At 40.0% G+C, this 25,990-nt stretch overlaps 1 protein-coding gene and 1 long non-coding RNA gene across 3 annotated transcripts in view; one reads left to right on the top strand and one right to left on the bottom strand.

Annotated features, from left to right (window-relative positions):
* Positions 1-24,273, top strand: part of cd302 (CD302 molecule) — a 34,212-nt gene extending 9,939 nt beyond the window's left edge. Inside the window, exons 4-6 of one of the 2 annotated variants that reach the window (XM_073047391.1) lie at positions 14,308-14,484; positions 19,372-19,401; positions 23,660-24,273. In XM_073047391.1, coding sequence (XP_072903492.1) covers positions 14,308-14,484; positions 19,372-19,401; positions 23,660-23,859 — 407 coding nt within the window. In that variant the 3' untranslated portion in view covers positions 23,860-24,273. Of the gene's footprint in view, positions 1-14,307; positions 14,485-19,368; positions 19,402-23,659 lie in introns of both variants that reach the window. The other variant, XM_073047390.1, reaches the window with a different exon arrangement.
* LOC140728531 (uncharacterized) overlaps positions 1-25,990 on the bottom strand; it is a 66,539-nt gene that overhangs the window by 25,070 nt on the left and 15,479 nt on the right. The window lies entirely within an intron of this gene.

The raw sequence follows: 25,990 nt of genomic DNA, 5'->3' as shown, positions 1-25,990 counted from the left end.
TCCAGCATTTTAGGTGTGTTGCTCGAATCTCCAGCATCTGCAGATTTTCTCCTTGTTTGTGACCTGACTAGTGTCTTATAAAGGCTCAGCATTATCTCCTTGCTTTAATGTTCCATTCCCCTTGAAATAAATATCAACATTGCATTTGCCGTCTTTACCACAGACTCAACCTGTAAATTAACCTTCTGGGAGTCTTGCACGAGGACTCTGAAATCCCTCTGCATCTCTGATGTTTGAATTTTCTTCCCATTTAGATAATAATCTGCACAATTGTTCCTTTTACCAAAGTGCATTATCACACATTTCCCAACACTGTATTCCATCTGCTGCTTTTTGCCTATTCTTCCAATTTGCCTAAGTCCTGTTGCAATCACTTTGCTTCCACAGCACTACCTACCCCTCCGCCTATCTCTGTATTATCTTCAAACTTTGCCACAAATCATTGACAAACAATGTGAAAAGTAGCGGTCCCAGTACTGACCCCTGAGGAACACCACTAGTCACTGGCAGCAAACCAAAGAATTCCCTGTCGCTGCCTCCTGCCTGTCAGACATGCCTCTATCCATGCCCATATCTTTCCTGTAATGCCATAGGATTTTATCTTGTTAAGCAGCCTCATGTGTGGCACCTTATCAAATACCTTCTGAAAATCCAAATAAATGACATCCACTGCCTCTCTTTTGTCCACCCTACTTGTTACTTCCTTGAAGAACCCTAATAGATTTGTCAGGCAAGATTTGCCTTCACAGAAATCTTGCTGACTTTGATTTTATCATTAGTCTCCACGTACTCTGAAACCTCATCCTTAATAAAGGCTCCAACACTTTCCCAACCACTGAGGTTTGGTTAACTGGCCTATAATTTCCTTTCTTTTGCCTTCCTCCCTCAAAGAGTGACATCTGCAATCTTCCAGTCATCTGGGATCATGCCAGAATCATGTGATTCTTGAAAGATCACAACTAATGCATTTGTTATCTCTTCAGGAACCTCTGTCAGGAATCTGGGATGTAGTCCATCTGGTCCAGGTGATTCATCCACCTTAAGACCTTTGAGTTTGCCTAGCACTTCTTCCTTTGTAGTTGCAATGGCACTCACTCCTGCTCCCTGACACTTATGGACCTCTGGCACACTGCTAGTGTCCTCCACAGTGAAGACAGATGCAGAGTACCCATTAAGTTCATCTGCCATTTCTTTACCCCCATTACTACCTCACCAGCATTATTTTCCAGTGGCCCAATATCAACTCTCACCTCCCTTTTACACTTGACCATAAAAATATAAATCAGAGCACAAGTGGGCCATGTAGGTTCTTGTATGTTTCCCCATTCAACAATGAACCCATATATTATTTGGTAAATATGGACAGAAGATATATGAAGATCAAGATCTCAAATTTGATAACTGAACTCTAGGACTCCTGGGTGATCCCTCTCCTCCTGTATGCTTCTGATGTCTGGCCTGCCTACAGTAGGCTCCTTAAACCATGTATAGATGCCCAAAGAATACACACAGTTTGGAACTCTGTTGTATGAAGAAAGCACCAAATGGAGGCAGAAAAGAAGTGAAGATGTGCACAAAGACTTATTGAATAAATGTAGCATCTCAACTGTGGTATTGTGGTATATCATGTGGGTGCCCTGCTCCAGAGACTCTCAATTGAGTTCAACAGTAGTGCATTAATTATGGTAAAAATATGTTACTCTAGCTCAGTGTTTCCCAACCTTTTTTAGCCCAACACCCCCCTCCCCCAATGCAATTTCATATTTGCCACACCTTCCTACTTGCCAATGCCCTCTTAGGCACAATATACTTTCCAGCACCCCGTAAGTGTAAAAACATGTCTACCATATGCTAACATGAGAAAAATGATTCTGCTTTAAAGTTTTATTTGTCTTTAAACCTGGCTTACTCAGTATCTGTGCATTGTACAGCAGCTTCGATACTAATGTGATCTTTGAGCTTTTTGCAAGAGTTGAAATATCTGGGTCAAGTTGTGACAACAAAAGCCAGAAGTCCTTATGCAAGACAATGTTCTGTTTCTGTTTCTTGTGACTATGAGGTTCCCTGCACTAAAGCCTCTTTCAGCAAGGTAGGAGGTTGGAAATCCAATGACGTGCAGTTTGGTTCTTCTCCAAAACCCAAGAAACTTTATATGAAGTGTAGCCAGGTACCACAAAAGCTAACATTTCTGAAAAGCATTTTTGCTTCTTCATCATTCTGAATTTCAATAATTTCTTCTTGCAAGCTCTCTTCCTGTTTTAACACCTTGCAAAGAATTGGGTTAATTACCCAATCTGGAATTTCCAAAGCGTTTGATTACTTGAATTGATTCTGAAAATCCTCATTGACTGCAGATGTAAGTAGCACTCTTGCAAATCACCATCTGTGAAAGAGAGTGTCATATTTTCCATGCAGGGAAACAGTGAGAACATTCTTCTCCCAATGTTTTGCTTAAATACTTCCAATTTTCTGATAAAAGTGGATACTGCACTTTTTGCCTGGATTAAATTGAAATTCTTGCCTTGCAGTTTCATATTTAGAATGTTTTAGAATGTTCATTTTGTCATACAGATCAGCTAGATATGCCACTTCTCCACATAGAAGTTCAATCCTGTTTCCCAAGCTCTTCTTGACTTTGACAAAAATTCAACCAAATGACTCGAGTGTGCAATGCTTCTTTTATCTTCTGGAACTGAGTAATACCATAAATAGACTTTTCAGGGTGTCTTTTACAGAAGCGTTTCTGCAATCTTGAAGGTTTCATGGCTTCATTAGACAGTTCAGTATTATAAATAAGACATGTGGAGTGTTGCAGATCTGATGGGAATGGAATAAAACCAAAGTGCAGGTATATTATATTGACACACCTGTAGTTTCTTAGCAGGATTAGAATTCAAGGCTTCATTGCCTTCAGACTCTCAGTGATCATGCTGTATGTATTTATCCGACGTTAACAGAGCTAAATTAAAATAAAAAATTAACACAAACTGGGAATGCCTATTGGATGTGGACGACAGCAGCAAGTTGACACAGGTGGAATGACAGTAGCGGCACGCAAAGGAATGGTGAGACGAAGATGGAAACGATCACAACAGCGAAAATTACATTGGCAAGGATTCAGATTGGAATTTGAATGTTATTTGGGATAGAGCTGGTGTTCAGCAAGCTACCTTTATACTGTTCCAGTTAGTGCAATTTACCAATCACGTAAAGTCTCATAATCCCCAAGATGGTTCTGGACTGCACATATGAAGCCGAGGTTACTTTGTACATCTTGAGGAATCCTCTGGGTCGGCAGGTTCACTTCCTGTGTTCTAGTACCTCATCCTTTTTTCTTTTTGGAAGTGCCTGCTCTACTAATGGTCAATCAGGTCTCGTGCCTCAAGTTAGGGTGCCACTTACCGCTCCCTCCCCCAAGAATCCTGAATGCCCCTCGACGACTTCTATTTCCCCTAACACCCCCTTAAGCACAAATAACCACCTCCATTGGGAATCACTGCTCTAGCTATAGTTAAAACTTGGTTAAATCATTCAAGTTTATGCACAGCAAGGCATCCCAAAAACTATGTTGGCAAACTGCTGCAAATGGAAAGCTGATAATGACAATTGAAAAGAAGTGGAGCAGTTGCGAAGTAGGAAGAGATACTACTGTAAAACAGTACAGAGATGATTCGTCCTCTGTTGTGGAATGAGCTGGCAGCACAAGTGATGCATGGGAGCTCTACTTCAGTGTTTGAGAAACTTGAAGATGGGGTAGACAGTTCAAATGGCTTGACATAGATAAGATAAGCCAAAGGTCATGTTTCTGTGCTGTACTTCACTCAATAATCTTTTGTGTGTTTAAATCTGCATAGGAGAAACCAATAAATATAACATTTGATAATGGAGGATGTTGGGGAAACCTGTCTGAGCTATACAAATTTTGAAAGATGTATAAAAATAATATGGTAAATTGTTTTTTTTTCCTTTATAGTGGAGGTGTATAATCAAGCAACAAGAAGTTTAAGTTTGGGTGTTAAGTTCTAAATTGGACCTAAGGAACAATATTTTCACTGAGAGACAGTTTGAAATCTGGACCACATTGCTTGAAGAGATGGTGGAATGAGAAGTTCTCACAAAATTTCAGGATGAGTTCTTGAATTGCAATGATGGAGAAAACCATGGACCTAGAACTAGAAAGAACCCATAATTACATATTCACTGGACAGCATGGGCATGGCAGGCTGAAGGATATTTATGATAAAGGAACATTCTTTGGGCTACAGATTTAATCAGGAATAGCTAATACTCATGTAATATACAAATACAATTGTTTCACATGCAGTCAGACCTTGCTAGTGCAAAATAATGCAAATGGAATAAAGGCCAATATTGATTGAAAATGAAACTATCATACTATTTTAAAGACTCTTCTAAACTAACCAACATCCTTCAGGGAATGAAATCTACCAAACTTACTGGTCCATAATTTATTGAAAGTGGTGTCACAGGTAGATACGGTCGTAAAGAAAGTTTCGGTACATTGGCCGTCATGAATCAATGCATTGAGGACCGGAGATGGGATGTTATGTTGAAGTTCTATAAGACATTGGTGTGGCCTAATTTGGAGTATTGTGTGCAGTTTTGGTCACCTACCTACAGGAAAGATTTAAATAAGGTTGAAAGAGTACAGGGAAAATTTACAAGGATGTTGCTGGATCTGGAGAAAGTGAATTATATAGAAAGATTGAATAGGTTAGGATTTTATTCCTTGGAATGTGAAAGGTTCGGAGAAGATTTGATAAAGGTACACAAAACTGTGAGGGATATAGATAGGGTAAATGCAAACAGGCTTTTTCCACTGAGGTTGGGTGGGACTATGATTAAATATCATGTGTTAAGGATGAAAGGTGAAAAGTTGTGCACATCTGCATATCGATTAAATAAAAGCACACACGTGGGTGGTGGCTTTAACTTATGTATTCACGTTGCAGAGAGAGCAATGTGCATGCATAGACAAAAGTGTATACGCAGGCAACAGTCAGTACATAGTTCGGGGAGTGTCATTGCACTAAAAGAAATAAATCCATAGATTACACTTCCTCTCCCTTTAGATTAGTGCAACATAAAACTGTATATGTACAAAACATTCAATTTTCCTTTCATAAACCCATGTTCCAAATAAACATGCTTTCACAAAAACAGTCCATAACCAACTTCACAGTTCTAAAGATTCAGTCTTTAGAATGGTATCCTTCCTTTCAGGGTAGTGCCTCTGGACCTGTGGAGGTTTGGCAGGTGTCAATGATAATGTTCTCGTTCCACCTCTGGGTCTGTGGAGTGGTGTCAGGTTTGGTAGGTGTCTTGTCTAAGACAACATTCTCAGTTTCTGGTATCGCATTGCTGTCAGTGACATGATCATCATTGAGAGGTAAGTTCAGTGACTGTGATGTGTCCATTTTGATGGATGCAATCGACTCAGGTGTGTTTTTATCTGGTCCACATGATGTCTCTGTGTCTGATAGTCATCATCCACTGTGTACGTCAGTTGTCCAGTTCTCACTCTCAGTTTTTGTTCTGGTAAGCTATTTCTAGCGAAGATAGTCCTCGGAGCAGACACAGTCTTTTCTGAGGTGGTTGACTTCATTGGTATAACCTCCAGTCACTTCAAATGGGTATACACCGCAATCAGAAACGTGGAGTCCGTGAATATCCCAGCAAAGTCGATATGTACTCTTTGCAATGGTGTTGACTGTACTCCCATGGGTGTAACTCCCATGCACCTGTGGAGGTGCATTTTGAACTTTGTAGCATCTCAAACAGCTTTTGGCCAAGTCTTCAATCTGTTTATTTATTCCCGGCCACCACACGTAGCTCCGGGCAAGATTCTTCATCTTGACTATACCCAGGCCTCCTTCATGCAGATTCTCTAGCGCTCTGGTGTGCAGTTTAGATGGAACCACATCACAAGATCCACACATCAGAGTTCTTTGACATACAGACAGTTGGTCTCCGCTCGCTGAGAACTCTGGAAACACAGGATTACGCTGAGCTGCCCGTCCTTGCATAGTGATGTCATAAACCTCTGACAATGTTGGGTCATTCCTTGTTTCCATTTGTATTTTGAATTTTTTTACCAGCAACTGGTCAACCAATGCAGCATGAAATACTTCTGCTGAGTCACAGTAAGAAGTCTTTTCTTCTTCAGTTGCCAATAGTGGAAGGCGTGACAAGCTATCAGCATTGCTCTAGTGCTTGGTACACTGGAACTCAATGTCATAAGAGTGGCCTCCTAGGAACAGTGCGCAATGTTGTAACTGGGTAGCAGTCATTACTGGGATTTCCTTCCTGGGATGGAAAATGGACACAAGGGGCTGGTGATCTGTCACTAGCATCAACTTTTGTCCATAGAGATAGTGGTGGAACAACTTTATTCCCCAGACTAGAGGAAGCAACTCACAGTCAATCTGTGCTTAGTTGTGTTCTGTATTCATTAGTGATCTTGAAGCAAATGGAATTGGGTGTTCAGATCTATCTTTCATAATGTGTGACAAAACTGGGGAGAAAATACAAAAATCTGAAGTGCAAAGGGACTTGGAGGTCCTAGTGTAGGATACCCTAAAGGTTAACCACCAGGTTGGATCGGCAATAAGGAAAGTGAATGCTATGTTGGCATCATTTCAGGAGGAATAGTGTATAAGAGTAGGAAAGTGTTGATGAGGCTCTTATGGGGCACTTGTGAGACCCCATTTGGAATACTGTGTGCAGTTTTGGGCCCCCTATCTTAGAAAGGATGTGCTGATGTTGGAGAGAGTTCAGAGAAGATTCACTAGGATGATTCCTGGAATGCAGGCACTAACATATGAGGAGTGTTTGTTGGCTCTTGGATTGTATTCATTAGAGTATAGAAGAATGAGAGGGGATCTCATAGAAACATTTCGAATGTTGAAAGGATTGGACAGAGTAGATGTGGAAAGGCTGTTTCCCTTGGTGGGTGAGTCCAGGACAAGAGGTCACAGTCTTAGAATTAGAGGGTACCCATTTAAAACAGAGATGAGGAGAAATTTTTTTAGCCAGAGGGTCGTGGATTTATGGAATTTGTTGCCACACACAGCTGTGGAGGCCCAATCATTGAGAGTGTTTAAGGAGGAGATTAATAGGTATCTAATTAGTCAGGGTATCAAGGGATATGGGGAAAAAGCCAGAAATTGGAACTAGATGGGAGAATAGTTTAGCTCATGGTGTAGTGGCGGAGCAGACTCGATGGGCCAAATGGCCTACTTCTGCTCCTTTGTCTTGTGAACTGCTCCAATGCCATAAGGGGATGCATTGCATGCCAGCCTGATGGGCAAGGCTGGGTCATAATGGGTGAGAGTTCATCAGATGTTCTTAGTTTCTGTTTCCTTGAATGATCTTTCACATCTTTCTGACCATTCCCACTTTGCTTCAGTCTGCAACTGTGTGTTCAATGGATGCAGCACTGTAGCAATCTTTGGGAGAAACCAGTGGTCGTAGTTTACAAGGTCCAAGTATGACCTGAGGTATTGTGAACAATTTTGGACTCCTCATCAAAGAAAAGATGTGCTGGCATTGGAGAGGGTTCGGAGGAGGATCACAAGGATGATTCTGGGAAGGAAAGGGTTATCATATGAGGAACATTTGATAGCTCTGGGTCTGTACTTGCTGGAATTTAAAAGGATGGGGGGATCTCATTGAAACCTTTCAGTTGTTGAAAGGCCAAGACAGAGTAGTTGAGGAAAGAATATTTCCCATGGTGGGGGAGTCTAGGACAAGAGGGCACAGCCTCAGGGTAGAGGGGATCCATTTTAAACTGAGATTAGAAGTTTCTTTTGCCAGAGAGTGGTGAATTTATGGAATTTATCACCACAAGCAGCTGTGGAAGCCAGGTCATTGGGTGTATTTAAGGCAGAGATTGATAGGTTCTTGATTGGAAACAGCATCAAAGGTTACGAGGAGGCCAGGAAGTGGAGCTGAGGAGGGAGTTGTGAATGAATGGCATAGCAGACTTGATGGACCAAATGGTCTAATTCTGTTCTTGTGTCATGTGGAGTCATGACATATTTTCTGGCTTGGGTGCCTAAATCACTGCTTTCATCTTCTGTTGTTACTTATGTAAGTCATGCTTGTAAATGACATGTCCACAATATGATATTTCATTCTTGAAAACTCACATTTCACTCTCTTTGCATGCAGACCATATTCACTCAGCCTGGTAAGCACTTTACCAAGGATCTGGAGGTGCTTGTCATCATTTTTACCAATCACGATAATGTTATAAGGCAACATTGTGTTCCTGGGATATCTTGGAGCACTTGGTCCATTGTTCTTTGCCAAATTGCTGGAGCTGATGCAATGCCAAAGATGAGACAGTTATACTGGAACAGTCCCTTGTGAGTGTTGATTGGGAGGAACTTCCTGCTTGACTCCTCAATCTCCATTTGCAGATAAACTTGTCACAAGTCATTCTTTGAAAACCTCTCCTTGGCTACCAAAGATGCAAAAATGTCTTCAATTCGTGGCAGGGGCTACGGCACAGTGCACAGCACCGGGCTGATGCTCACCTTGAAATCCCCACATTTGTGAACAGCTCTGGCCTTCCCTTTCATTGATACCAGGACAATGGGCATGGCCCAATCACTCCACTCAGCCTTGAAGGGGATTCTAGACACCTCCAGGTTCTGAAGTACAGCATCAACTTTAGGACATAATGAGTAAGGCACTGGACAAGCTTTATAGAATATTGGTGTTGCTGTTACATCTAGTTCAATTCTGGTCTTCATGCCTTTGAGTTTTACCGATCCCTTTCTCAAACACCTTCTTATTAGCATTAAGCAGCTGTGACAGCCTCTGATTAGTGCTACCATTTTGGCTGCTATTACCTATTGATATCACACTGAGAGCTTTGCTTGAGTGCCAATCTAGTTGGATTTTTCTCATCCATTCACATCCAAAGAGTGCTGGTCAATACATAAAGCTCTAACTGTTGTGTTTGGCCTCCATATATCACATTTACCTTCAGTTTGCCTCTGGGAGATACTTTTTCACCTGTGTAAGTCTTTAGCATAACTAAGGTCTTCTCTAATGGTATCTTAGAAAACAGTTTGTTGTAGTCAGCCTCTGGAATCATGGACAAAGCTGACCCTGTATCCAGCTCAGTTTTCAGTTTTACACTAGACACATCTATTGTGATCCAGATGATTTTGTGATCTGCTTTCCTATGCAATTCTAGGCATGACAGTTCACCTTTGGCAGACTCTATGTTGTCTGATTCTGTTTTACATTCGGTAACTTTATGCATTTGTTTAGTTTAGTGTTTGAAACTTTTCACTAGGTTGTGCTTTTTGACTGCCTTGCAAATTCTTTCTTTGTGACCTTGTCTGTGACACTTCCTGCAGATTTTTTCTTTGAACCAACAGTCATTTGCATCATCGGAGGATCTGCCACATCGATAATGTCTTTAGCTTACTATTCAGGGACATTTTATGCATTTCACATTCTAAACTCCTTTTCCATAGTTCTGCTGCATCGTTTGCTGCAGTCTCTAATGATATTGCAATGGTCAATGCCTGTTCTAAGATTAGGTCTCTTTTGGACAGTAGCCTCTTTTGAGTGTTTGACAATGCATGTCACATACAAGTCTGCCCCTTAATGCATCAGAAAGTCCATCTCTAAAGTCACGGTACTGGGAAAGTTTATGCAGTTCTGCAATGTATTCAGAAATGCTTTCATCTTTTGACTGGTTCCTTTTGTAAAAATCTAAATCTCTCAGCTAATACCAGTGGTTTTGTACAATTGTAACAATTAGATCAAATGTCTTGCTGGCTTTTCAGGGTTATTAAGTTGCGTAAGGGACTGTATGTTCCTGCACACATTAAGCTAAGGATTGTAGGGGCTTTCTTTTGCTCCTCTACGTTGTTCACATTACAATACAGTTCAATCCTCTTGATATGACTCCCAGCCTTCATTAGCACTATCAAATTCATTAATTTTTTCAACTGAAGCCATCACCATGTTATTTTCACTTTAAATTCATCACGTATTTCATTGTGTACAATGCACTGTACTCATGCCTTTGTTAGTGTCCGTGATAGCCTCTGTACTATTTTACTCTTGCTGTTTTGTCCCATAACTATCGGTGCAGCTCATAATATTTTCTGACATTCAGGTTCATACTTCTCACCAATTTGTTGTGTCTGTGCACAACTATATATGTATTAAATAAAAGCATGTGGTGATGGCTTTAACTGGTGTATTCACATTGCAGTGAGAGAGAGAGAGAGAGCGAGCAATGCACATTTGTAGACATCAGTGCATGCACAGACAACAGATCTATACTTACTGTTAAGTCGGGGGTGGGGGGGGTTTCATTGCTCTAAAAGAAATAGATCCATACATTACTTGGAACATGAGGGGAAACTTCTTCACTCAGAGGGCCATGAGAGTGTGGAAAGAGCTGCTTGCACTAGTAGTGCATGCAAACTGGATTTCAATGTTTAAGAGAAGTTCAGATAGGTGCATGGATGGTAGGGGTATGGAGGTGCAGGTCAATAGGACTGGGACATTTAAATGGCTCAGCATGGTCTAGATAGGTCTGTTTCTATGCTGTACTCTACTATAACTCTATGGTCTCCATGACTCCTAACACACCCCTTCCCTTCTCCAGTTAAGAGACTCGTAAATGTCTTCAGTTCATGATGTAATGATGATTGGTAATAAGTAACAGACCAGCCTGTAAAATGCACATCCAATGAATGCATAAATTATCGAGCTATGGCAAACATAAATATCTCATCATGATAAAACTATACTCAGTGGCCACTTTATTAAATATAGAAGTGAAACCCAGTGTGGTCTTCTGCTGTAGCCCATCCATCTTAATACCAACTTCTTTTGCATTCAGAGATGCTCTTCTGCACACCACTGTTGGTAACATGGTTATTTGAGTTACTGTTACCTGCGTGTCAGCCTTAACTAGTCTTCCCATTTTCCTCTGATGTCTCTCATTAACAAGGTATTTTCACCCACAGATACGCTGCTCACTGAATGTTTTTCATTTCTCACACCATTCTCTGTAAATTCAAGAGACTATTGTGTGTGAAAATCCCAGTTCAGCAGTTTCTGAGATACACAAACCACTCTGTCTGGCACTAACAATTGTTCTACAGCTGAAGCACTCTTAGTGTCTATGAACTATAGTGTCACCTCCCTTGGAAGTTTTCATGTTTTATTGTTTTACAACATTGAATCACAGTGGATTTAACTTGGCTTTTTTTTAGACTGATCAACAGAAAAAGATTTTCATGTCAAAGTGAAATCATATCTCTACAAAGTGATATACGGTAATTACAAACATAAAACACAAAATAATTGATTGCATTAAGTGTTCATCTCCCTCCCCCCTTTTAAAATAACATACCAAATCATCACTGGTGCACGCAACTGGTTTTAAAAGTCACATAATTAGTTAAATAGAGCTCTGTTTTTGGTGTTTTAAATAGAGATCTGTCAAGGTGTTTCAATTGATTGTGGTGAAAATACACCTGTATCTGGAAGGTCCACCTGCTGTTGAGTCCATATCCTGGCAAAAGCTACACCATGAAGACAAAAAACACCCACGAAAAGGTTATTGAAAAGCACAAGTTGGGGTGGATACAAGAAAATTTCCAAGTCGCTGAATATCTCTTGGAGTGCAGTTTAGTCAATCATTGAGAAATGGAAAGAATGGAACAGCTGTAAATCTGTTGAGAGCAGGCCATCCACAAAGACTGAGTGACCTTGCAATAAGGAGACTCGGACTCGTGAGGGAGACCACCAAGAGACCTATGAGAACTTTGGAGGAGTTACAAGCTTCAGTGGCAGAGATGGGAGAGACTGTGCATACAACAACTGTCACCCAGGTGCTTCACCAGTTGCATCTTTATGGGATCGTGGCAAAGAGAAAATCACTGTAAAAGAAAAACTTGCATGAAATCTCAGCTAGAGTTTGCCAGAAGGCATATGGGAGACTCTAATGTCAGCTGGAAGAAAGTTCTACATTCTGATGAATGTTTGGCATAAGCCAAACAACAAACGTCATCAAAAACGCACCATCCCTACCACGAAGTATGGTTGTGTCTACATCATGCTGTTGGGGATGTTTCACTGCAGCAGGCCCTCGAAGGTTTGTGAAGTTAGAGAGTAAAATGAACACAGCAAAATACAGGGAAAACCTGGAGGAAAACCTAATGCAAGAGAACTGCGACTTGGGAGGTGATTTGTTTTCCAGCAAGACAGTGACCCCAAACATAAAGCCAGAGCAACACACGATGGCTTAAAACAATAAAGTTAATGTTCTAGAGTGGCCACGTTAGAGTCCAGAGCTTGAGCAGTTTTGTAAAGAAGAATGGGGGAAAATCTGCAAAGCTGATAGAAACCTATCCACAGAGACTCAAGGCTGTAATTGCTACCAAAGGTGCACCTACTGAATACTGACTTGAAGGGGGTGCATACTTCTGCAATCAATTATTTTGTGTTTTATATTTGTAATTAATTTCAATCACTTTGACACAAAATAGTCTTTTTCTGTTGATCAGTGAAAGAAACTAAATTAAATCCACTGTGATTCAATGTTGTAAAACAATAAAACAGGGAAACTTCCAAGGGGAGTAAATACTTTTTACAGACACTGTAGATCACATTTCTTCTCCATTCTGATGTTTGGTCTGAACAAGAACTGAACCTCTTGACCATGTCTGCATGCTTTTATGCATTGAGTTGCTGCCACATGACTGGCTGATTAGATCTTCACATTTATCAGAAGGTGTACTTAATAAAGTTGCCACTGAGTGGAGATTATTTGGTAACCAGTTGCTGGGGCTCCTCTGTTACAACATTGACTGTAACAAGCCATCTATTCCGTCATCTAAATCACTTGTATGCAGCATAAAAAGAAGTGGTCCCAACACTGACCCCTGTGGAACACCACTAGTCACTGGCAGCCAACCAGAAAAGGATCCTTTTATTCCCACTCACTGCCTCCTACCAATCAGCCAATGCTCTAACCATGTTAGCAATTTTCCTGTTATACCATGGGCTCCTAACTTAGTAAGCAGCCTCATGTGTGTCACCTTGTCAAAGGCCTTCTGAAAATTCAAATATCCAATATCACCACATCCCCTACTTGTAATCTCCTCAAAGAATTCCAACAAGTTTGTCAGGCAGGATTTTCCCTGAAGGAAACCATGCCAACGTTGTACTATCTTGTCTTGTGTCACCAAGTACACCATCACCTCATCCTTAACAATTGAACCTGACGTCTAATTTCCTTTCTGCTGAATTCCTCCTTTCTTAAAGAGTGGAGTAACATTTGCAATCTTCCAGTCCTCTGGCAGCATGCCAGAGTCCAGTGAGTTTTGAAAGATCATTTCTAATGCCACCACAATCTCTAACACTACCTCTTTCAGAACCCTAGGGTGCAGTTCCTCTGGTCCAGGTGATTTATGTACCTTTAAGTCTTTCAGCTTTTTGAGCACCTTCTCCCTTGTAACAGTAACTGCACTCACTTCTCTTCCTTCACACACTACAACATTAGGCATTCTGCTTGTGGCTTCCACAGTGAAGACTGCAACAAAATAATCATTTAGTTCATCAGCTGTCTCCTTGTCCCCCGTTATTATTTCTCCTGCCTCATTTTCTAATGGTCCTATATCCACTCGCATCTCTCTTAACATAATTGATAAAACTTTTACTCTCCACTTTGATATTATTTGCTAGTTTGCTTTCATATTTCATCTTTTCTCTTCTAATGATACTTTTAGTTGCTCTCTGTAGGTTTTTAAAAACTTCCCAATCCTCTATCTTCCCACTAATTTTTGTTTTGTTGTATGCCCTTTCTTTTGCTTTTACAATAGCTTTGACTTCCCTTGACAGCCACAGTTATACTATTTTACCATTTGATTATTTCTTCATTTTTTGGAATACACCTGTCCTGCACCTTCCTCATTTTTCCCAGAAACGCACGCCATTGTTGCTCTGCTGTCATCCCTGCCAGCAGCTCCTTCCAATTTACTTTGACCAACTCCTCTCTCATACCACTGTAATTCCCCTTACTCCACTGAAATACTGCTACATCAGACTTTATCTCTATCAAATTTCAAGTTGAACACAACCATATTATGATCACGCACAATCATATTGAACAGAGTGTTGATATTATGAAAAGTTGAGAGTTAACATGCAGTGAAATATCAAGAAGTTTTATTCAGATAAATGTGTCTCTAGTGATTACTTCCTGCTCTATACCAAAAAATGGTTTTCTTTCTTTTTCAGCTGATACCTTCATTTGGTTTGATCAGTCTGCAGTAAATTACTCAAATTGGGATCCTGATGAGCCAACAGAAGAAAGTAATGTTGACACATGCACTGTCATGGGCATAGAGTCAGGAAAGTGGAAAACTGTTAAGTGTGATGAGTTTAGAAGCTCAGTCATGTGTGAAACAACAACATGTAAGATACAATTTTCTTTTTTTCTTGCACTGTATATTTTACATCACATGATTACTAGTTCTTGAATGAAATATTAGAAACTTCTGCTCCATTCTTTATGTGGTATCAATTTCTCTAGCAAGCTGTTTTTGCATTGTCAACAAATTATTGCTGATTCTGAGGAGCATTATTAGTGATGCTGTATGCATTATCCAGATAAACAAAGTTGTAATAAATTCTGAAATCAAAATGCATTGGCTATTTTCAGCGTATTATTGTTTTGAAAGAAGTTTACATTTATATGCCTGTTTTTTTTTTTACCTGTCCAAAATGAATCTGGCCAATTTTAACATGGTTCCTTTAATACAAATTGACATCAATTTGTCCATCTCCTCTCAAGCATGTTTTTTTTTTAAATTTTAGGAAATGTTCAAAATTTATGAACAGTAATAAATGTCCAGGAAAAGACGGTAATGGATTTTTAAAGATCCATTTTTGTTTTTTAAAAACAAAATCAGTAATTCAGAAAAGCAGCAGACTTCCCAAACATCAGTGGTTCAGAATTATGTAGGAAAAGAGAGCTAACTTCGGATCAAAATGGATTCAATTAATTCAACAAAGATTGAAGTTATCAAAGTAGGAATGTCTTAGTTTTGAAGATTGGCAGTATAACATTGGGATCAGACAGAATCCTGGGAGTGTGGAGCACAAAACCCATGATTTATTGTAAACTCTTTGTTCCAACTGTAGCAATGAGTTGCGCAAGTCTACAAATGGACAGTACTGATCAGGGAGCCTGTAATTGAGGTGATTGAATGACTGAAGTAGATTTGAAGTCATGTTCATAATCTGAACCAGCAAATATTGTGTCCATCATTTACATCATAAGCCTTTTGTTACTTATTAGTACTATTTGTCATGCTGCCTTCAATTAAGGAAGTAACTGAAGCTTTGCACTGTAATGTATATAGTTACATAAATCAGTCGAGATAATTTACTGTTTTACCTAATCAACATCATACTCAAAGTTCCAAGGTGCCACCTTTCATATACAGATTCAGATTCAGTTTATTGTCATTTAGAAACCACAAATGCAATGCAGTTAAAAAATGAGACAACATTCCTCCAGAATGATATCACAAAAGCAAATGACAAAACAGACTACACCAGAAAATCCACATAACGTTTGGCAATCCCCAGTCCAGAGTCCGGAGAGGCTGCTGCGTATTAATATCGTGCTACCGTCTTAGCGCGTTCCCCAGAAAGGAGCTCCAAATCCACCAGACAAACAAGACCAAAAACTAAAGCTACAAGACCTGCACAAAACCACATAGTTACAACAGTGCAAACAATAGCATAATTGATTAAAAAAAAGACCATGGGGACAGTAAAAATAGTCCAAAGATTTTAAAGGACTATAAGCTCAAAAGAAATCACCACACAGTTTCCACAAGTCCCCAGGGTCCCGACAGACTCGCCATCTCATGCAAAATGATAGGAGAAGACCGGAGGGAGTGGGATGAAGCTAAGAGCTGGAAAGGTGATTGGCGAAAGTGATACAGACCTGGAGAAGGGAAAGGATCATGGGACGGGAGGCCTCGGGAGAAAGAAAGGGGGAGGGGGGAGCACCAGAGGGAGATGGAGAACAGGCAGAGTGATGGGCAGAGAGAGAGAAAAAAAACAAACAACTAAATATGTCAGGGATGGGGTAAGAAGGGGAGGAGAGGCATTAATGGAAGTTAGAGAAGTCTATGTTCATGCCATCAGGTTGGCATGGATAGAGTCTATCCATGGCTTCCTCTACTGTCAAGATGAATCCACACTCAGGTTGGAGGAACAACACCTTATATACCGGCTGGGTAGCCTCCAACCTGAGTTGTTTGTTTTTTTTCTCTCTCTCTGCCCATCACTCTGCCTGTTCTCCATCTCCCTCTGGTGCTTCCCCCTCCCCCTTTCTTTCTCCCGAGGCCTCCCGTCCCATGATCCTTTCCCTTCTCCAGCTCAGTATCACTTTCGCCAATCACCTTTCCAGCTCTTAGCTTCATCCCATTCCCTCCGGTCTTCTCCTATCATTTTGCATTTCCCTCTCCCCCCACTACTTTCAAATCTCTTAGTATCTTTCAGTTAGTCCTGACGAAGGGTCTCGGCCCGAAACGTCGATAGTGCTTCTCCTTATAGATGCTGCCTGGCCTGTTGTGTTCCACCTTTCATATGTTGATGGCTTTTGAATAAAAATTCTTTTGCCATACTTAAAATGAATATAGACGTAATTACATAACCCTGCAAATTACGAGCAGCTCTCATAATAAAATGCTTAAACTGGTTCAATTGTAGGAACATTCTATTTCTACCTAATAAATTTCTTTGTATATTGTAAAATTCAAGTTAAGTGCAAGAATTAACATTTTCACTAGCAATATGTATTCAAAGATATACAACCTTTATCATAGTTCTAATTCTGTCCCTACTTGATAGATCCGTGTTAAAGTTTGGCCTTGCTGGAATAGATTTATATCCAGGGACAAGAGGAGGGTATATCAGGGAGTATTCTTGAGTTATGTGAATATAGCAAATATTAATTCAAACAAGAACCAGTCTTCATTCGTATTGTAAATTGTAAGCAGTAGATTGAAGTTAACAGCACAGACTAAGAGATATGGTTTGCAAAATGATGACTATGAGCATTCATATATACATCAGCCAAATGTTAAGATAATGGGATTGTGTTCATTGGCCTGCATCAAACCAGACAACACGGCTAAATTATTTGCACCATTGTAACTTGAGTTCAAGCTGGCAGAGTAGGCTGGTGTTGTCACTTAGAATATCAAACATGACACATCATTATAGTTTCAATTAATAGCTGATCTATTGTGTACTCAGAAAGTCAGCCAACACAGATGCTAGCCTTGGGTGTCCGGATATCTGTCTTTAGACGTTCTTAGAAAACTTTTGTCAGTTAGTTTGTCTAGGCAGGGGTGTTTGAACATTAGAAGTGTTTCCCACTGTAGATATGTAATTCAAAGGAAGCATTGTCAATCCAAAATATTGAAGTAAAAAATGTCATTGTAACTATTGAAATTGTATTGTGTCACATACTGTTACCATTAATCTTAATGGTATAAAAATGTGATGCACTTTTAAGTTTGTGAGAACTGAACCGAAAATGTCTCCAGAGAACACATGCTGGTCATGATGAATAAAGACTTCTATATCAGTGTCTCTCCAGAGACTTTGATGACAGCCACATTAAGTGGCCAGCAACTTATGCAGTCTTGGAGTGGGTGCTACTACGGTATTTAAAAATGGTCACCCTCTTTGAAGAAGCCAAGTTAAATAACTTTATTGCACCTCTTCAGCAGCAATAAACTATATGTTATGAGCTAGCAGTCCACTCCTTGAACAGAGCTTGTTTGCAAAGCTATGTTTTAAACTTCAAACTGATTACTGCTTCCATTTACATTTTAAGAAATGAAGGCTGGTTCCCATTTCCAAACAAAAGCTAAACAATGTTAATTACTAGTTTACTTACAACTGTTTGATTTTACAAGTGGCACCTGCTGTGTTCAGAGAGCTGAGCTTGGTAAAATTTGAGACCTTCTGGCTGAAGAAGTGAATGTCCGTGACACGGTGCATGGGCTCTCATTCACACAGGCAGTAAAAGAGAAGACACCGCCGTTGGGATGTGCCCAGGCTGGCACTGAATGTTAGAAATTTCAAGAAATAGTTCTGGCAGATCTAAGAGAAATACTGAAACCTGGATGGATTTTCTGGCTTGGGCTATTAAGTCAATAAATGGAGAAAAGTAAAATTTAATTTTGTTATAAGGTCTTCCCTATGCTGCTTACAAGCAACTCAAAGCTAGAAAAATGAATGAATGTAGTTAAATACTGTGTCTGAGTTGAGAGGTTTCCTTTTAGAACAGAGGTTCCCATGGACCAGTTCCATTCAGCCATCTCATGTGGACCCCAGGTTGGTAATCCTGTAGAATATGGTCTAAAGAGGTCAAAGGGGCAATTGTTATGCTGGCATTTGTATGTAGGGTAGAGAAGCACACGGCATAGAACTTGCGTTACATATTTCAAAACCATGATTGGACTACAGTAACCAGCATATTATGAATGGCTTTGGCTACCAAACCTGAAGAACAATTTGGTGGTATGAAGGATTAAGTTTACTAGAATAAAACCTGTGAGGAATTATGGAAACCAGGGCAGTAGTCTGTGAAATTTAGAAGGCTAGGGGGGTATTAAATTAGAAATTTTCACGATAACCTAGGGAGCTGAAATAGTACCTTTAGAATATTCATGCAGTTCAGAGATTGTGAGACTGGCGGGATTTGAGATGTATAAAGACCACAAAATTTTATAGTGTTCCCTGCATTTCAGTGACACTTCTGTGGCTTTTGTGTATCACTAGCATCAGATTTCAGGTACTTTCTCTGCATTCCCTGCAGGTATTTGAAAAACAGATCTCGCATGTCCCTGTTGTGCCTTTTGGTTTTTTACACAATACTGCAACATCACAGTGAATCAAACTTGAGAGTTAGATGTTAATCATGAGCTATGATCTCTGCTCCTTCAGCCATCTCATGTATCTTTAATGCAGTTGTAAACTTCAAAATCTTCTCCTTCAAAATATCATTAGTTTATTGCTGAGCAAAAGAATTTATTTTAAGTTGATCTAGGAATTTTAGAATGCCAAGAAAGAAAGTAAGAATATATTTATTATCAAGCCTTGAAAGATCATAACATATAAATCCACATTAGGCTGCATTACCAGTCATAATGTAGCTTTACAAGCTAGAGTTCCACTAGTTAATTTAATCGTGGAAAATATATAATCTACTTTGCATTCAGTATGTAATGTAGGACATAAGCTTAAGTTTTTTACATTCTTTTTCAGTAGCCATACCTGATGGAGAAAAATGCACAAGAAGTAAGTACATATACGACCAACAACTTCTTGGAATCTTTTCAAATCTGAGAATACTTACTTTGCGTAGTACCTTAAAATTATTTGTATTTTTTTTCTCTACTAACATGAATGTCCTTGCATTAGTGATTTAGTAGGGACTTAATGGACAGCTCCTTCATGCAGAAGATGGTATGTTTATGAAATGAGCTGCCCGAGAAAGTGGTTCGGGCAAGTAAAGAAACAACATTCGAAGGTATTTGGATAAGTACACCAGCAGGCAGGGTTTAGAGGGATATGGGCCAAATGCAGCAAATGGGACTAGTTTGGTGGGCACCATGTTCAGCACGGGCAAATTGGCTGAAGAGCCTATTTCCATACTATCATCATCATCGTCATTATAACGTGGGCAATCATGGTCTATGACCGTGATTGTTCTTGGCAAATTTTTCTACAGAAGTGGTTTGCCATTGCCACCTTCTGAGTAGTGCCTTTACAAGACAGGTGACCATTATCAATACACTTCAGAGACTGTCTGCCTGGCATCAATGGTCACATAACCGGAATTTGTGATATACACCAGCTGCTCATACGACCATCCACCACCTGCTCCCGTGGCTTCATATGACCCTGATCAGGGGCTAAGCAGGTGCTACACCTTGGGTGACCAGTAGGCTCACAGGGGGGAGGAGCAACTTCCATCTCCTTTGGTAGAGATGTTTCTACACCCTGCCAACCAAATCCATGCTATATTGCTCTAAATTGGAACAGTAAGGTTCAACTTAAGGTATGTGTTTTGATGACAAGTTAATAGGTCATAGATATGTGAAAATGTACTAATATTTTGGTCTTTTAACCTAGCACCCATGCATCATAAACAGTGTAACACTAACAGATGCAGAGCAATAATTCTTTAAGAAGAAAAATATTTTAATTAAAATTATAGAAGGTTGTATACTGTCACTAAAAAATCCACTTTCAGCCTGTAAGTGTCCATGCTTACACTACTGTATGGATGTGACCAGGCCAATTTTCTAGTGGCGCTATTTCAAACGTAATTGATTATTAGTACAACCTACCCTTAGTAATAATGAGGTCAAAGTCATCACTCTCTTTCATAATTACATGCAACACACATCACAATTATGCATTTACTGTATGAAACCTCTCATTTATGTATAAGTGATTGCTATCTTTTGAGTTTATTTATTGAGATACACCAGGGAGTAGGCCCTTCTGACCCTTTGAGCCACGCCACTTTAACTCTAGCCTAATCATGGGGCTATTTACAATAACTAATAAACCTACCAACCGGTATATGTCTGGACTGTGGGGGTGGGGGGTGCGGTGGGGACTGGAGAAAGCCCACGCGGTCACAGGGAGAACTTGCATTCAGTGACGGGAGTTGAACCTGGGTCACCTGTACTGTAAAACATTGTGCTAATCACTATACTACCTTGCCACCCTATTGTCATCTTTATGTTCACTAAAATATTGGCTTCTTATCCAAATAATTGCATAGGTGAGAAAAATGGCATAAAACACCACCAGAACATCTTATTAAAAGATGAGAAACATCACAGAATAATTTACTACTTGCTAGAATGGAATTCCATTGCTTCACTGTACCCTTTCTGGATCCTTAAGTTACGGTATCTGATAAGGAATATAAATCATGTTAATTACCAGCCCCGAGTAAAGGTGTTAAAATAGTCTGTAAATAAGCACCATCAAACAAATATTGTTGTAACTGAGCAACATAGATTTTTCAGCAGTTGTGTAGAATTAGAATATATGGCATATCTCTTTCAGTAGACCAGTAAAGGTGGTGGTCATTACAATGAACTGCCTTCCCAGTATTTTTGGCCCCAAATCTATCCTGGCATTTACAATAAAACTATGTAGGATGAGCAGGGAGAAATAACAGCTTTTAATATAGAAACACAGAAAATCTACAGCACAATACAGGCCCTTCAGCCCACAAAACTGTGCCGAACATGTCCCTAACTTAGAACTACCTAGGCTTTACCAATAGCCCTCTACTTTTCTAAGCTCCATGTACCTAACCAGGAGTCTCTTAAAAGACCCTATCGTTTCTGCCTCCACCACTGCCGCCAGCAGCCCATTCCACACTCTAACCACTCTCTGCGTAAAAAAAACTTATCCTGACATCTCCTCTGTACCTACTTCCAAGCACCTTAAAACTATGCCCTTTTGTGCTAGCCATTTCAGCCCTGAGGAAAAGCCTCTGACTATCCATATGATCAATGCTTCTCATCATTTTGTACACCTCTATCAGGTCACGTCTCATCCTCTGTCACTCCAAGGAGAAAAGGCCAGGCTCACTCAACCCATTCTCATAAGGCATGCTCCCCAATCCAGGCAACATCCTTGTAAATGTCCTCTGTACCCTTTCTATGGTTTCCACGTCCTTCCTGTAGTGAGGCGACAAGAATTGAGCACAGTACTCCAAGAGGAGTCTGACCAGGGTTCTATATAGCTGTAACATTACCTCTCGGCTCTTAAACTCAGTCCCACAATTGATGGAGGCCAATACACCATATACCTTCTTAACCACACAGTCAACCTGCACAACTGCTTTGAGTGTCCTGTAGACTCAGACCCCAGGATCCCACTGATTCTCCACACTGCCAAGAGTCTTACCATTAATGCTATATTCTGCCATCATATTTGACCTACCAAAATGAACCACCTCACACTTAGTCCTGTCGAAGGGTCTCGGCCCGAAACGTCGACAGCGCTTCTCCCTATAGATGCTGCCTGGCCCACTGTGTTCCACCAGCATTTTGTGTGTGTTGTTGTCACCTCACACTTAACTGGTTTGAACTCCATCTGCCACTTCTCAGCTCAGTTTTGCATCCTGTCAATGTCCTGTGGTAAACTCTGACAGCCCTCCACACTATCCACAATACCCCCAACCTATGTGTCATCAGCAAATTTACTAACCCATCCCTCCACTTCCTCATCCAGGTCATTTATAAAAGTCACAAAGAGTAGGAGTCCCAGAACAGATCCCTGAGGCACGCCACTTGTCACCGGCCTCCATGCAGAATATGACCCGTCTACAACCACTCTTTGCCTTCTGCGGACAAACCAGTTCGGGATCCACAAAGCAATGTCCCCTTGGATCCCATGCCTCCTTACTTTATCAATAAGCCTTGCATGGGGTATCTTTTCAAATGCCTTGCTAAAATCCATATACACAACATCTACGGCTCTACCTTCAGCAATGTGTTTAGTCACATCTTTAAAAAATTCAATCAGGCTCGTAAGGCACGACCTGCCTTTGACAAAGCCATGCTGACTATTCCTAATCATATTATGCTTCTCCAAATGTTCATAAATCCTGCTTCTCAGGATCTTCTCTATCAACTTACCAACCACTGAAGTAAGACTCACTGGCCTATAATTTCCTGGCTATCTCTACTCCCTTTCTTGAATAAGGGAACAACATCCGCAACCCTCCAATCCTCCAGAATCTCTCCCGTCCTCATTGATTATGCAAAGATCTTTGCAAGAGGCTCAGCAATCTCCTCCCTCTCTTCAATAGCCTGGGGTAATCCCATCCAGTCCCGGTGATTTATCGAACTTGATGCTTTCCAAAAGCTCCAGCACATCCTCTTCCTTAATATCTACATTCTCAAGCTTTTCAGTCACTGCAAGTTATCCCTACAATCGCCAAGATCCTTTTCCGTAGTGAATACTGAAGCAAAGTATTCATTAAGTACCTCTGCTCTCTCCTCCGGTTCCAAACACACTTTTCCACTGTCTCACTTGAATACACACTTTTACACTGTCACAGGGTATTTATTTATATCTAACATCTTTTTGGAGCAGATTTGCTTTCACATTGCAAATGCTGTCCTTTTTTACATAGTATATCCATGTAATCTTAAGGAATGCATGACATTTCATGATTTCATATGGCTTTTAAAAATAGAAACCTGAATAGGCAAGTTATCTTTTTGGCTCTGTGACATTCAATGAAATCATTGCTGATGTGATCTATCTGCTTTTACCTGTGTTTGTCCCATATCGTTCGTACTTGGCCCAAAACATCAGTAATTCCTTCCCCCACAGATGCTGCTCGACCTGCTGAGCTCCTCCATCATTTTTATATATTGTCCCTTAATTATCTTTGATTAACAATCACGTAATAGTGATAACACAATCTTATCCTCTTGGATCAGAGAGACTATTAAAATGTTGTTTTCTCTTTCGACCTGAACTTTTTCCAATATCTCTCTCTTTCTTTTTGCAGATGGCAAAAATATCTTACCAACAGTATTAGTCATCACAGTTGCATTGATTTTGATGGTCATTTCAATAGTTACATGGTATGCGTACAAAAAGAAATATCTCTGTGCGAATAGATTTAGTTCTATTCGGTACAATGCAGCGGATCAAATTGCAGACAACAGCATGTTGGTAGAGAATGAAGAAAGGGAATATGAAGCATAGCCTTTTAATCAGATGTGGTATTAAATATAAATTGTACAATAAATGATGAAACATGTTGCAGCGGTTAATGTTTTGAAAGAGTTTTTATATGACTTTTCTTTGTAATTTCAAACTGGTTTCGCAAAGCTTACCAAATGTTACCATTTAAACCTGCAAAAAAAATGCAGTTTATGTAAAATCTATTTTAAAAAGTAGTTAACTCATTCTCTAAATAATTTAGCAAGTTTAGGATTTTTTGTTATGAGTTAACTATGAATGGAAAGTATTAAGAATGTGAAACAGCATGTGATTCATTCTAGTTATTTGTTCTGCATGGGGTTCTGCTATTAAGGTCAGTCATTTCAATTAATTTTGAAGATTATTGATTTATTTTTTACTGTTTTTGACCTGATTAAAATGATTGTTCAAAATATATACACATTGTAGTTTTTTTTTGTTTAATGTTCTAAAGAAATTCTGGCTATTATAAAGCTCTGCACTACAATTCTTCAGAGGAGGATATTAACTGATGTTTTCTGATCTTTGTGATTCTTGATCATTAGCAATGTGATTGACTTTTTAATTGCTCACTGAAAAATCCCTCCCATCCTCCATTACCCACCCTGACCATTTATCTCTTCTCACCTGCCTTTTACTTCCCCCTAGGTCCCCTGTTTCTCCAGCTTTTGACCTTTCCCACCCACCTGGCTTCGCCTATCATCCAGCTAGCCTCCTTCCCCTCCACCTCCGCTTTTTTAAAATCCTGGCATCTTTTCCCTTCCTTCTCAGTCCTGAAGAAGGGCCTCAGCCTGAATCGTTAACTATCTATTTACTTTCATGGATGCTGCCTGACTTGCTGAATTCATCCAGAATTTTGTAGTGTTGCTCTCTGAAATGGCCCAGTAAGCCTTTCAATTATATTAAAAGTATTATATAGCATCAATTCAACCCTACAGTTCAGACACCACAGAGTCACTCCAAGCCTCGTTGATCTTGCGAGATTCTCTTTGTGAGAGCCACCTGAAAACTTGCACATTGTATCTCATGGGCAGAAGAAATCCATCAGATATATGAGAGTCCTTCACATTGATTTCAAATCCCAACAAGTCACATGTTATCAGATTAAATGTGGGCAATGAATCCTTGTCATTGCTACTTATAATTGGCAATCCTCCATATTAAACAACATTTAGAAGAAGCACAGTTACACAGCCCAAAATGCATTCTGGGTGGGGGATTTTAGTGTCAAGCACTAGCACTTCCAATGACTCAAAAGTAAATTTCATTTAGCAGGTGTTTGCTCCTTTACATTTTATTTTACATCCTTTTATATATTCAGCTGCAAAATCCAAATAACCTCATTTTAACATGCCTTCCCATTTGTCTTATTTACCAGCAAATTTGGATACTTCAACTCTGCCATTCTTCCAATCATTAATAAAGATAAAGTGGTCAGGGATTGATCCTTGGGGCACTCCGATCTGAGAAAGTCTTGCTTATTCCAATACTGCTCTTGGGTGGACATGTATGGGAGTCCTTTGAAATTATCACACTTCAAAGTTTTTCAAAATGCTATTCAATTAATACCATACCTGTTTGTTTTTTGCAAAGCTTTGCAGAAGATTGCAATCAATTATTTAGGCTGCTGTACAAACCAGTCACACCTGCTTTAAAACTGTATCATCTTGATTACATTACTGCTCTTCATTTTTCATACCAAAGTGCAATCCTTCATATTAAATTTAATCTCACCACTTTACATCCTTCTGAAATTCTTGTTGAAACATAAATGTTATCTCTGATGTATTGGGATGTATGGGTAGCTTCTATTGAGGGGGCTTGTGTCCATTCTGAGGCAGCTCACTCACTTTCGGTTCCCATCAGGCAATCAGCTCTCAGCTGAGGCTCCAAGTAATGGTTTGCATGTGACAGCAGCCACACCGTGATTCATCACTTCAATGGGCAGGCTAAACCTATGAGGATTGCCAGCAGACTTCATACTCCAGTAAGATAAGGATATGCCTGTCCTAGCAGGCAAAGTTAGCTCCAGTGGACTGGGTGAATGAAATCAACAGTGAGGTCCAATAACCAGGAAGGCAGTTCTACAATGCTTTATGGACTGAAGGGCTTAACAAGGCACAGAAGAATTCAT

The sequence above is a fragment of the Hemitrygon akajei genome, chromosome 5 (assembly GCF_048418815.1).
Source record: "Hemitrygon akajei chromosome 5, sHemAka1.3, whole genome shotgun sequence".
Lineage (NCBI taxonomy): Eukaryota > Metazoa > Chordata > Chondrichthyes > Myliobatiformes > Dasyatidae > Hemitrygon > Hemitrygon akajei.
Note: the sequence above shows the minus strand (reverse complement) of the source record. Positions and strands in the feature narration are given on the sequence as shown.